This window comes from Telmatherina bonti (genome assembly GCF_933228915.1).
Source record: "Telmatherina bonti genome assembly, chromosome: 2".
NCBI classification, from domain to species: domain Eukaryota; kingdom Metazoa; phylum Chordata; class Actinopteri; order Atheriniformes; family Telmatherinidae; genus Telmatherina; species Telmatherina bonti.
In genome coordinates this window covers 32,937,189-32,951,166 of record NC_136620.1, presented here as the reverse complement: position 1 = coordinate 32,951,166, position 13,978 = coordinate 32,937,189, and the positions used below count along the sequence as shown (strand labels likewise).

The 13,978-nt window shown below is 37.2% G+C and overlaps 1 protein-coding gene across 1 annotated transcript in view; it reads left to right on the top strand.

Moving 5' to 3' along the window:
* shank3a (SH3 and multiple ankyrin repeat domains 3a) overlaps nucleotides 1-13,978 on the top strand; it is a gene marked incomplete at both ends in the record, with an annotated part of 166,955 nt that overhangs the window by 120,979 nt on the left and 31,998 nt on the right. Inside the window, one exon of the mRNA XM_079260672.1 lies at nucleotides 5,284-5,397. Coding sequence (XP_079116798.1) covers nucleotides 5,284-5,397 — 114 coding nt within the window. The remainder of the gene's footprint in view (nucleotides 1-5,283; nucleotides 5,398-13,978) is intronic.

Sequence of the window (13,978 nt, the reverse complement as noted above, 5' to 3'; positions counted from 1 at the left end):
TGAACAAATTGCAAGTTTGGAGACCAAAGCCAGTTTAACTGATGGACACGTGCAGGCCCTCAAAGCACATTGCTTCACTTTGTTGGAGGGTTGTGCTAAGCTCAAAATCAAGAAAATTTATTTGAAGGAGCGGAGCCAATGGATCAACATGAAGATTATGAAACCATGAGCATTACATGAAGAGCCACAACCCCCTTGAGCAGCTTACATACCCCAAATTTAAAGTAACCTGGCTGATAAACTAGGTATTCCAAGTTCATTGGTGGAGGTGCATGAGGAAGGTAAGCAGGTACAAAATGATGAATTGGAAAGGTGTTGGTAGTAGATTTAATAAGCATATTCAAACCTAATTAACCCACTTTTGGTTAATGTCTACAAAATTATCCTTTACTATTGGCAAATTGCCCCAACCCTATTTGAAGCTAACATTTCTCTTTTACGTAAAAAAAAAAAAAAAAAAGGATCCTTTCAAATGTAGCAAATATGGACCCCGTTTTAAAAATCTATCAAAAGACTCACTACCCAATTTATCTCAAATTATTGAGCATGCATCATTAACAAACTTGTGCATTGGCTTGACAGCTGAGCTGACATAGGTCCCCTGTTGGCTAAGAGAAAACGATTGTCCTCAAGTTGTTCCAAACTCACTGAAAATCCGGAAGCAATGTCATAAACATGGTTGCTTCAGTGAATCTTCAACTTCATTCTTGAGTGGTAAAAACCATCTATTTGCTATCTGGCAAAAGAATGGCCTGCTGCATGCTGACCTTGCAGTAAGGCTCTATTTACCCTACTCACTTTATTTTTTGTTTTTTTAAAGCCTGGTACTTTGTCCACCAACCAACTACCCTCACTTCCCTAACCATCCCCATGTGGGTTGACAATCTACCTCTGTGATTTTTTTAGACTTTAATGACTTTCCTAACCCTGACTATTTGACTCACCTGAAGTAAACCTGGGAGGAGGAGAGAGTACTAATGCCTGACATTCAGTGGGCCCAAATTCTTAAGTTAGTTCATTCATCGTCCATGTGTCCCAGAGCATTTGTGTAGAGTGCACTACACAACTCTGGCAAGAGTTGCTCGGGCAGTAGTGACAGTTGTGATAGTTGTGACCAGTCACCTGCTAATCACACACAGATTTTGGTCCTCTCCAAACCTTGCTGGCTTCTGGCACCAACTCTTTAACACATTTGCAAAAATTCTTGATATGAATCTTAGTCCTGAACCTTGCACGGCCCTGTTCGGTCCCCCCCCTCCCCCATTTCCGCCAACTCTTTTTCACATCAGAAGGGTTCATTGGCAACATACACTGTAAGGCAAACCCCTTACCTTTCAGCATGTCTGCCTGAATATATTATGTGTGTCAAGTATTGTTGCATGTGAATAGAAAATTGAATTATAGCATTACAAAAAAAAAAAAAAAAAAAAAAGAATAATGCAGCATCTATTGAAACAGCTTTCTCTCCTTTTGTCAGCTTATGTCTGTCCACAGCTGACGCTCATTTTTCATTGTCAGTGCTGAATGCAAACCTCTTTCTGTCAGGTTCTTTCCCTTTGTCTCATTCTCTAGAGCCCACTATAGTGCTCCCATTCTTTCAGATCAAACCTTATGTCTCATTTGTGTGTTGATTTCATTAATGGCCCAGTGAGATGCTGAACAATCAACTGTGGGAACATGCTGTGGATTTCTACAAGGCCCTTCAGGTACAGCCCGCGCAGTGATTTTCCACAGATCCTGTTGTTCTTACATAAAGTGAGGCAACCTCAAAAAACATGTAAGATATTGGATTGATTTGCTGTATAAGAGGAGTCAATGTGTATGTTTGTGTGCCAAAAAGGTTTTTTTGGACTGTGGATCGCAAAAGAAAAAAAAAAAAATTAATATGCAAGTGCTGTGACAGCTATACTTTGGTTTTCTATATGTATACCTGGGGAGCTCACCTGTGTATTGCCAGTGTACAAAACCCCTTGTTGTGTTGTACCATGTTTTAACCGAAGGTCTTTTACTGCTTGTTTTTAATTAAGGTAAATGTGAAGTGTTCAGTCCAGTGGGAAAATAAAAGAAAAGGGTGAAAAAAGAAACACCAGGCCTTAATGAGCAAGCAGACAGAAAAATCTGTAGAATTGCTATCTAGTCGCTTTAGATGGACACCACTGAAGATTTGGCCTCCTTCTTGTGATTTGTATTCCTTTTCCTGGGGTTCTTTTTGTAGCTTTTTTTTCTTTTTTTAAGTTTGTTGGTCTTTGTAATTTTAATTCAGCCTTCAGCAACTGTGTTGTAACCAAGTACAATTAGAAGTCACATGTGCCATCACCAATCCTCCACATGTTTTATTGGTAAGCCTGTGTGTTTTGCATCATTTACCTCCCATCACTTTCCTCTCTGGATGTGTACAGAGCTCGAACCTTTGGTTTTGTTTTTACTGGTGGGTTTGTTTACTTTCCACAGTATAACGTGACTGTATTACTTTACTTGTCATTGCATGTTGTGGGTTAGCAAGAAATGCAAACCTTTAGACTGTTCAACGTATAAACACCTAATGATGAAATAACCTTTAGTTATCTGTTAATTATCTCTTGAGTCAGTTGTTTAATCATATTAACAATATCTTTGGAAAAAAAATTACACATGATAAAGTCTTGAAACCTACGAAGGACTGCTAACGTGACCACGGTGTACCCCACCGCTTCCACAATGGCATATGGGCGAGGCTCCTGTACTGTCACACTATGGAGCTATGTGATGTCATTTTAGGTATATATCACAATAATTTACCATAAACAGATTTTCATTTGTGCTTTTATTTAGAAAGGAGACTTATCTGTGGCATATATTACATTGATTTTGAAATTCCTTATGTTTCCTTTATTCTGGATTCTTTGACATCATATCTTCAATATGACCCCATAAAGGCTTTGAATTTTGATGTTGCATGTTTTATATAACTGGTAACTTTTAAGTTATTATAATTGATTGGTTATTATTATTGATTTCCTAAAATATTGAGGTTTAACACTTCTAGCATCTTGCAGAATTATAGTGGCTGGAAATGCAACCCCCTGGTCAGTGTGAAACTATGTGACTTTCTATATGAATACATGCTAACATGTGCTGAGCCTTTGTTCTCTTTAGTTTACCTGTGGAGGTGATTATGGCTCAGCATGACAGGTCACAGACCGTAGTGTAAGAAAGCCGGTGTCCAGCTGAGGTGTTGATTGCCATATGTAGAGAGCTGTTCTTTGGCTGACCCTACGGAAACATTGGTGCAAACACTTTGGGATTGTTTTTCCTTTTTTTTTTTTTTTTTCAGAATTTGTTTAAAAGAAGAAAAGGCCTTTATTTGCGTCCCAAAACCCTAAAGTCTCCTTTGACTTTTGAGCACCATGAGACAGTCTTTCTGCTGAGCAAACATATAGCATCACTCTGAAAGCATATGCTTTTAAATGTTTATAAAAAAATAATTGGCAACTGCAGAGACGACAGTGTTTGTCTCGTTAAAAGAGATTTGAGATTTGATGTGTATATTTGCTAACCTTGCTGTTAAGTTTATTTATGTTGCAAGGTAGAGAACTAAATGGGGACAGCCTTAAAGATTAATCAGAGGTCTTACTTTTTTTTTCATTTCTGCCGTTTGGGAATAAAGAGCACAGCCGGCACCTGTCGACTACAGGCACTCCACTACACTTTAGACAGACACACTGACAGAGACGAAGAGGGTTATGCAGGCAGTGACCGGGAAATCGTTCAGTAGCATAGAGACTGGGGACGAAAGACTTGTGTAGAGGAAAGAAAAGCAGACAGAAAATGAAGAGTTTAAATGTGGAAAAAGAGACTCAGGGAGTCTGTTCCCAGAAGACAGGCAGGGCAAAGTTGTGTTAAGCCAAGATCAGAGAAGAGGATCAGCCCTTGTATCCTCTCTGTGCAAGGTGTCTTTTCTTTCTTTTTTTTTCTGTACAGCAGAGTCGATAAACAACTATTCTCCCTTTCATTGTGTGTCCAGTCTGACAGAAATGTTTTTCAAATTGTTACCTTGGTATGCAAGCGAATCATTTCAACTAAAGGATGAACATATTTTTGGCTTACGCTATTTCATAGCAATGTTAGCACATTGTTGTTGCTGGTAGTAACCAGCCAAGACCAGCCATGGAGAAAACAGGAAATTAATATAGCTTACTTTGGTTTTAGCTCAATTAAAATGATTGCTTATTGAAATACAGTCTGAGTTTTGTCTCTGAATAGGATGTATATGGTCTTAAACGTGAGGAGAAGTTAGAGCTTTGTGCTGAAAATGATGTGTTTCTCATAAAGTGTGCCAAGGTATGCTGTGAATGAATTATGTCTGAATGTTTACTATCATGTCACCTAAGATGAAGTCCAGTTGACTGCCTCTCATAGTAACCCCAGGTTACATCACCATGATATGTCCCCAAGCCAGAGTGGAATATAGTTTGAGGAAGTAGACTACATCATTTAAAAGGCTATCTGCTGGCTGCAACATTGCACTGGCGTATCCTAGCAACCAGTTTAGATGAAGGGCTCGCTCAGGCAAAGCCTCAGTTCCAGCTGGTGATCTCTGAGGAGTGTGTGTGTGTGTGTGTGTGTGTGTGTGTGTGTGTGTGTGTGTGTGTGTGTGTGTGTGTGTGTGTGTGTGTGTGTGTGTGTGTGTGTGTGTGTGTGTGTGTGTATGTGTGTGTTGCTGGGATAATAGATGAGTGTTGTAGAAATTAGCGTGCTGGCTTAGTCCTGCAGGGAAAGATATCAACTATACATTCATTTCTAATTACCATGGTGGTAATTAGTTAGAAGGAATCTGTTTCTCTTACCCTCAGCCCTGCTCTCTCTTATAATCTGTTCTGAGTCTCTTCCTTTTAATACTCTCCACAATTTCCTATCACGCATGGTTTCTTCTTTTAAATGCCCATTTGTCTGTCTTTCTATGAATTTTTTAAAATTTCAAATAAGCGAATGAAAAGAAATGTGTTGAAATGGCATGCTTGTCCGGTACATCTCCAAGCAGTGCTTTTAAATCACACTTTTTCCTGTTTTCCTGTTTCCTATCCTTTGTGTATTTGTGAAATAAATCTTTGCCTTTCTCTCCTCTCCTTCTTACACACACAGTTGTATTATTTATTAATTAAAAAATGAAGTATTTCACTCTGCTCTGTGACCTTTTATTCTTTTTGGTCATCCTCCACAGACTTCACAGCCTCGCAGTAATGACAGGAGAACTTTGTAATGATGTTTGACTAAAGAGGACCTTTTCCTTTGTCTTTCTGTCAGTGCTGAGTATCGGGGAAGGAGGATTCTGGGAAGGTACAGTCAAAGGGAGGACAGGCTGGTTCCCAGCAGACTGTGTGGAAGAAGTTCAGATGAGACAGTATGACCCACGGCTAGGTAAGACATCTAGATGTACACTGACGCGCACATATTCATGTTCATACGATGCTCTCATGCAGCAACGATCCAACAAGGTTTGATGTTGCTGTGATGCTTTGCTCTGGTGTTTGTTTAGAGCTTCACACACCTGCTTAAGTAAGTTTTGTAGCTTCTGTTGCATTCGAAATGTTATGTTTAAGTTTCCAGAAGTTATTTCATTGATTAGTTTTTAAATGTTTAAAAAAAATGGATGTTAAATATGCACCACAAATGTTTAATTATGAGCTGATCTGGATTTTGTTCATTATTTTAATTTTATTTGTTTTTAAATAATTATAAGCAGAAGTCTACAGATACTCTGCAGCAAAAACTTGGGTATCAGTTCTGAAAACTAAAATATGTTCAGTGTACTTTACACTAACTGTATAAAGATAAAACACCCAAAAGTGATATTTTTGTAGAGACAATAATATGGTTAAAATCATCTTCAGCAATTCTATATCCAGAAAAATTGTTCATATTCACTGCAGATGGGTTAGGCTTTAATAAGTAACTCATTCTTATACTTTGTTTATCTTGTAAGAAAAAGTTGACCTACGTTTTTGACACAGATTGTAGAACAAATAAACATAATTTATGTAACAGTTAAGCATAATTCAAACATAATTTCCTTTTTTGCTACAAATGTGCATCCCTGGCTCATCTTCTGACCCTGCTGCATTTACCTGCCAATACAGCTTTTTCATTGTTTTTGTTTAAACTGTATTATTACAAGTCAGAGTGTCATCTCATGAGTAATGCCATTTGAAAATGAAAACCAACAACTAGCAGTCGAATGCTGCACTTGCTTCATGTATCATATTTCATCTGTTACTTTTCCCTCCCTTGCGGACTGCAGACTGTCTTCAGTTTCCACCAAGATTTTAGGGACACTTAATTGGAATCTAATTAAAATCAGGTGCACTGGAAAGGTCAGCTGGTGTTGCCTGTGTTGAACTATGTAGACAGAGCGTGCAGAACGGGGCATTTTAACAGGAATTTTTCTGAAAACAGCCAATAAGTATTTAATCAACGCTCCACATTTCTGTGAATAAGCAGAAAATGTGCTTTAAGCTTTTATTGCTGAAAAAGTTCTCATGACGAAGAATTCTGTGGTGTTGTATTAAATGAGGAAAGTTCTGTTAGTCAACATTATACCAATATCATTCATGTCAATCTAACAATATTAAAAAGAATATTTATAAAGAATCAGATTACATGCCAATTTAGGATAAGATGTATTATTATTGTGTATAATATTTTTTTTTCTCAACATTTCATTTTTATTTTTGATTATAGGATCAAAACATGGAGGATACCAGAGTTTTGCAAACATTTGCAGAGATTTTTTGCCAGTTTTCAGGCTTTCTGCTTTTCTTTTTTGCTGGACAGCTTCTTTGCCTCAGAAATATTTTTTTAATCCATGTTTTAAATTATCAAAGTTGATCAATGTATTCAGCCAAGTATTAATTTTCTCTTCTTGCGTAATGTTGGTCACATGCCTTGGATTGTGAAAATATGAAAATCCAACCTCTGCCAGGCCATTTCAGGCCAGGAGTAAACTAGTCAGACAGCATGTTGGTATATGCACAAGCATTTAAAACAAATTTCAAAATCCCAGCACATTTTAAATTCATGCAACCTCATATCTTCACTCTCCTACCTGTTCTCCTGTCCTAGCCAAGTTTACTTCCACAGTCTTGGACTCCATTTAAATCAAGTAAATTAATATTTCATCAGACATCTTTTCTTGTTCTTTTGTTGTTCTTAAAGTTTAAAAAGAATACTTTCTTTTTAATGTTGCAGGGTTTTTTTCACTCTGTCAAGTGTAGCACAGCAACTCCTACTTTGATTAGTGATACTGTGACTCATCCATGACTACAGCTGTACCTGTATTTGGCTTGAGTTATTCATTGGTCATGCTTTGTTCTTTTGCATGTGTAATGGATGTATTTGCTCCCATGCTGGTTATGAAGTTGTGTTGATGCACTGTGCTCTTTGGAGAAAGTCACTCTGTTTATTTGGTAATAACAAAAGCATGTCTCTATGCTGCTCCGGTCTCTATGCAAATAAAAAGAAACATAACTGAAATTAGTTTGACTTCAAATAACATTTCAGTTTGAAATAATGACCCCCTATATATTACTTTATAATAATTTCGTGTCATAAGACTGAAACAAATACTTGTACTGATTAAACTGTAGGTACAAAGATTCATACAAAAAGTACAACACCGCTACTCTTAACTGCAGATTTATTTGGAGACAAATATTAAAGCACCCACTTCTCGTCACAGTACCTTTAGAAGGTCTTTGCTGATTATAACTGAGACAGGTTGTAATGTAAGCATTGGAAACTTCAATTGGAGTACCCTCCTGTCTTTAGACTCTCCTGTCATGAACAGATGGTACATTTAGTTTAGTCTGGTGTCAGAGGCATCCCTTTGTGCCACACAGACTGAGACTTAGCTTCATACTGTAGATGTACACTCATCTGACATTTTTTGTTATGAATCTCATCTTGCTCCTACTGTGTTTGTCAAACATCTATTCTGGCCTATTTTAGGAACAGCTGGGGGATTTTTTTCCTGGTTCAAGGTCCAGTTGAGGGGATTAAGGTTACCTTAGAGTAGGTGTGAAAAGATGGAATCTGGAATCTCTAAATACCCCATTTAAATGCATTGTGAGAAAAAGATAGGGAGAGGTGTTAAAGAACGGGCCCGATAGCAAAGGAGACAGATGGTGGCTCATACACTAAGAGACAGCAAAGTGGAGATGGCAGTAAGAAAGGAAAAAAAGGAGAAAAGAGGGCGAGAAGAAGATGGTTTTGATATTGAGGCCATCTCACTCATAAATCCTGACAAACTGAACTCATAGATATCTATTTTGGGGCATTCAAAATGCCCTGTCCTCCCTTCTGTCCACTCACCCCGACGGTGTCTTTTCATGTTTCTTTTATACATTTTACCGCTGTTTCCATAATTACATTTACATATAATGTTCAAAAGTAAATTATATGCCACACTGCCTTATGTACTATTGATTAACATGCCAATTTCTGAATCTGCTGAGGCGTTTCGAGGCTAATCTCATCTTCATAGTAACATTCATCAGCCGTGATACAACAGCAGTACAACACATGATAACACTGTGGCATACTCACTGAGACACACTTAAATACACACAGAGTTGTTTATCTGAAGGCAGCCACTGAGGCATTACTGACAGTGAGGGCAATATGTCTCAGCCTAGTGAAGCAGGAAAGACAGCCCAGTCTACAATTAAACAACCCAAATACTCTCTTTTTTCCCTTTACCTCTCTGTGTTTCTGTACCACTGTGCATCACTCTTGAGTCATGCCTCTGAAAGTGGTATCCCTCTTTATCTATCTCTGCTTCTGTGTGTTCTGTGCCAAGTTTAAAAGAGCAATGATGGGAAATTGTTAAAGCTTTAAAAAAAAAAAAAAAAAAAAAGGGTGAGGGGGTGGGAAGTTTCAGTCAGAAGAACACAGAAAGACAGAGAAAGGAAGCAGGTGACCATCTGAAAGAGGCGGTTTAAACCTTGACTGGTCCTTTGGTTGTTATCTGTCACCACTCCGTTCCTCTCAGCACAGCCAGCGCTGCCCACAGCCTGCAGTTCATCTTCAGCCAGTGCTCAAAGGGACAGAGGGAGAGAAAGGAAACAAAGTGAGGGGGAAAAAAAAGGCAGAAACAAATAGGACGTGAACAAGTGATGAAGAAAATGAGGGCAAACAGCAAAGACTGTTGATTGGAGTAATTAAGAGAACAGGGAATGATGCAGTGGTGAACCAAGATATGTGTTGCTGTTCCGGTATCTGTATGACTTTTAAGACCCGCTGCGCTGTTTAAAGCTCTAAGCTAGTGCATGTGACATTTCTGGAATATGAGCAATCTATAAAACATCTTACACAGAACATGCTGATTATCTTGTCCCAGTCGGCTGACGCTTGGTCGCACATCCACACACACACACACACACGCGTGCAGCTGATCGGTGGCTGGAGGTTAATAGTAGATGTTTACTTGTGCTAATGGAGGGAATAATGATGTGAGTATGAACTGCTCTTCCCTTTCTAATGATGCAAACAAATTACAATGCCACTCATTGTCAACAATGGCACTGTTAATCTGCTGTCTCCAGTATGTTGGGATCTCAAAGCTGCACCCTGCTGTCCCTAAATAAGATACCATCTTGCTACTCCTGAGTGAAAAAAATTCTGCTAAATTTTGGGGAATTAAAAAGCGTTCATATTTTTCTTCTTTTTCAAGTGTCCTAGATGTTTTTAAGGAGCTTGATACCCTCATGCCGCATTATAATTCTCTGTTTTCCTCTTTGATGGGATGAGCAAAGCTTTTTTCTGTGGTTTTGTTTCTTAATAAATATGCAAAGTTGTCTTTCCTATTTGTACTTGTTCACTCCGTTTCCTTGCTCTTCTCACATCGCAGCACAGTTGAATGACTCACAGCCGCATGAATCAGCCCAGTCAGATCCAGCCGGAGCTATTTATAGCCTGCCCATTAAGAAGTTTTGGAGTGTGTCTGCACTCCCCCAGAATGCTTAAACATCAGTGTTGCTGCAGCAGCCAACAGTGACATGAACAGAGCATTTTGGTGAGGAACGTTGTAGAGAGAGGTGATGAATGATATAGCGGATGGTGCAATGGATTGAAGAGGATCACACAGGACATATGCTTTGTACAGTTTCATCCTCACAGCAATGTTGTTTTCTGCTCTGCAGAGGTGGAAGCTAAATATATTTTTCTACATGAAATTTTGTTATCTTCAAATGGACAAAACAAAAATAAACCAATGACAATCATTGTAATTCTTCACTATGTTTCGTGAACAGTGCCTCCTTAAAATACAGTTACTAAGGACTGTTGAGTAGTAATATAATACTGTGTAAATACATTGCTTAATGGCCCTCTGGGATGTAGAATTCCGAATATTTACAGTCTGATTCTTAGTGATTATGCTAGCTAGCAACCTAAATCACTACATGAATGGATAGTTGGAGAAGTCTTCACACACTGAAGACAGAAAATCAAGTTGTTAAGCTGGATATGTTCCTATTTTATAAGTCACAGCTGCCCTGTTTGGATTTTTTAAAGAGTTTTTGTCAGAAAAATTGTTTTTCTCAAAATACTGATTGTTACATTGTGCCATTATTTTGGTGTCCAAATGTTTAGCTAACTGCTAATCTTGCTTTTCAGATGGAATCATAATACTGGCTAAAACAGAACTGCGCAATATGTTTTCTGCTGCTTTCTTTGTCCCACCAGTGCTGCGGCTTACTGTTTGCTATGTTTACATGGGAGTTTTAATTCTTGCTTAATTCCAAATAAAAGTTAATTCCGCTTTAAACTGCTATGATGTCCATAAAGGCAAGTAAAAAGATCAATAAAAACAATAAAAATTACAAAAATTTTGTAGTGGATTAATTTTAATTATTTGAAAAAAAAAAATCATTAAAAAATCGATCTTAAAATTTTGAAGTAAAAACTCCCAATTTTTGCTTTTTTGATTTGATTTTCCCACCCCCAGTTCACATTAACTAATCTGCGTAATGTTTATTTTTACATCGGATCAGTTTTTATGATGATGCTGCATTCTCAGTTCTTGGTATCTTCCATTTGGCAGGACATAAGATATCACCTGTAGTGTAGGATGGTTTTCCACATGTTTGATGGCTGGAAGGACCTGATTGTGTTCCTAGGCTGGACTACAGCCTGATTATGTGGAGCATCAAGCATCTGCTGTTGTTGTTACGCTCATCACATGTTTTCAGTGTGCTGAACAGCAGAGTGGATTTACTATCCAGAGGGAATCCACAGTACCAGAAATAGAAACTCATCATCTAGGTGCTCCACCAAGTGTGGGAGACTAAACATCAGTAGATTTCTCAACTTTATGGAAACATGCTCAGAACCCTCAGTTATTTTTTATCATGACAATCAAATTAGTTTAACAAAGTTTTATATGTAACAAAAACAGCTGAAACACAGACTTCTGTGTCATGGAAAAAAAATGTATATCAACTCAGGTGTTTGTTATCTTTTCTTGTTTTTGTCCTCATTTTTGTTCTGAGCACAAATCAGAAGATGTGTGAAATGGTTATTTATTAGATTTTTCATCAAAACCAATAAAAATTTCTGTTTTTTCCGCCTTTTTGAAATTTTTGTTTCAAAGGCAAACTGAATACCTGAAAGTGCACAGACTGCTTATCAGAGGCATCTAACATACATGAACTGTCCCTAAAATACTTCATTTTCTCTACACAGATTAAATCTGGACATTATTCATAAATACACTTGTTTTTATACTTAGTCTGAGTGAGTGTTCAAGACTGAAAGCATAAAAAAACAGCTGAGATAACAGATGGTAAGACCATTTGTGATCCATCTTTGGAGCAGTAAACACAGATTGCCCAAAGGTCGGCTTCAAGAGAGATCGTTGCAAAACATTTAGAAAGAGTAACGTCTAACATATACCTGCTTTAAAAGTGGTTATGATGACTGTCTCACATTTCTGGTCTTTTTTGAAGTGTCATCAACAACTTCTGATTTAGTTGCTGAGTTTTCTTGGTTCTTTGGAAAAATGAAGACAAGCAATATACATATTGGGAAAAAGAGCTAAAAGATGTTCTCCAAGGCAAGAAGCCACATGAAGGAATAAAAAGGGAAATAAGACATGGGAGAGTTAAAAAGCACCAACTTTGTCTATGAATGAATAAATTCTGCAGAAATTTGTTTCCCATTCATCATCGGATGTTTTTAGTCTTTGAGCAGCAATGATTTTCTACGTATGCTGTTTCTATAATGCAATGATCTTCTATAAAATAGGTAGTTACATTTGAAGAACATCGGCAACCAACTAATTTTTTTTCAATTAAGATAGATTTTCTTTGTGGTTTTTTTTGTCAGGACTTGAATATTTTATTACGCTTTCTAAGTAATTCAATGCAGATGTAGTGCAAAATGTAGGACACTGTACGATATGTAGCTTTTCTTCATGGGAGAGAAGATGAGTTTGGACATTCATTGCATTGGCTTGGTCTGCTAACGCTATAGAAAAACTACATTGTAGCTCAGGCTTTTTATCTTTTTCATTTCATTTTTTTACCCCTTTTGATGTGCTATTGTGCTATCTATTAACTTTTTTTTTCTCTTATCGTTGAATCTCTCCTTCCCACAGTCTGTGTCTGGTTTTTTATCAGCATTTCAATGGAGGATCCGATATTCACCTTTCACACTAAGGATGTCGCTCCTACAATGGATAATTAACATGAACAAAGTTTTTTTATTTTGTACTTATTCAGGTGTATGAACAAGGCCAGTGGGACATAAAACATATTGTGCGTATTGGCATAAGAGGACACTATTATTATCATCTCACTATGTTTTTTTTTCTTCTTAAGGATGAAGTGATCTTTGTTGTAGTTGTGAAGTGGAGAAAGTCATGCATACCTACATATTTAGCTTTAAAACTGGGAAAAGCTTTTACAGTAATTCAGGCATCAAAGTATATTTTTATCTGTAAGTAAAGAGTATAGTATGAATTGAGCATAAAGTGCATGAAGTTGAAAAGGATTTTTTTTTTTCCCCATGTTTCATTTTTGTGTTATTTTTGTTCAGATGTTATCCTAACAATCAGCAGTCACTGGCTCATTTAGGCAGCTGAAGATTATAAAGTTGATACCTACAAGGTTGAAGTTGGGCTTCAAATGTTAAACGTGCAGACTGCATGTTTTTTTTGTTTTTTTTACCTGCTCCCAAAAGAATAGATTGAAGCGTGCAGATCAGCTGTCTGATTAGTGTGTGCAACTCACACTGCAGTCACATGCCTTCTTGAGTTTTATTTTTCATACATTCTACATGAGCATTTTACTTGCTTGCAGTGCTGTCAATCAATCAATTATGGAGGTTTTTTTTTTTTCATAATAAAAAATGCACAGTTAAACATTTGTTTGTCATCATAGTATCCCTCCTTTGAGCTACGGTTCACTGTTTCAGGTGGCACTTCTGAACTTTTGCAGATTTTTGTACTTTGGCCTCCCTTAAAGGTGGAGTATGTAAGATTTTCAATATTTAAAAAAAAAAAAAAAACTAAAAAAATAACTACAATCATAATTAGAAAGTTTTTTAAACATGTAGGTTCCAGTCTGTCCATATTTGATGTGTTATTAAATTACAAGTTTAATTAATGACAAAGACCCTTCTTAAATGTTTGCCTGCCAGTAAAAAAAAAGTGCTTTTTGTCATTTGTCATTAATTAAACTTGTAATTTAATAACGCATCAAATATGGACAGACTGGAACCTATATGTTCAAAAAACTTTCTCATTATGATTGTAGTTATTTTATTACTTAATTTATTTTGAAAATATTGAAAATCTTACATACTCCACCTTTAAAGACACTTTAGAGAACTTTTGCCATTTTCCCGTCACATGCGCACTATCAACGGCTAATTCGACATCTATCTTGCTGGGTTGCACCCTGCTGGGTTGCAGCGTCTCTACAAATGCACATGATAGATGTCA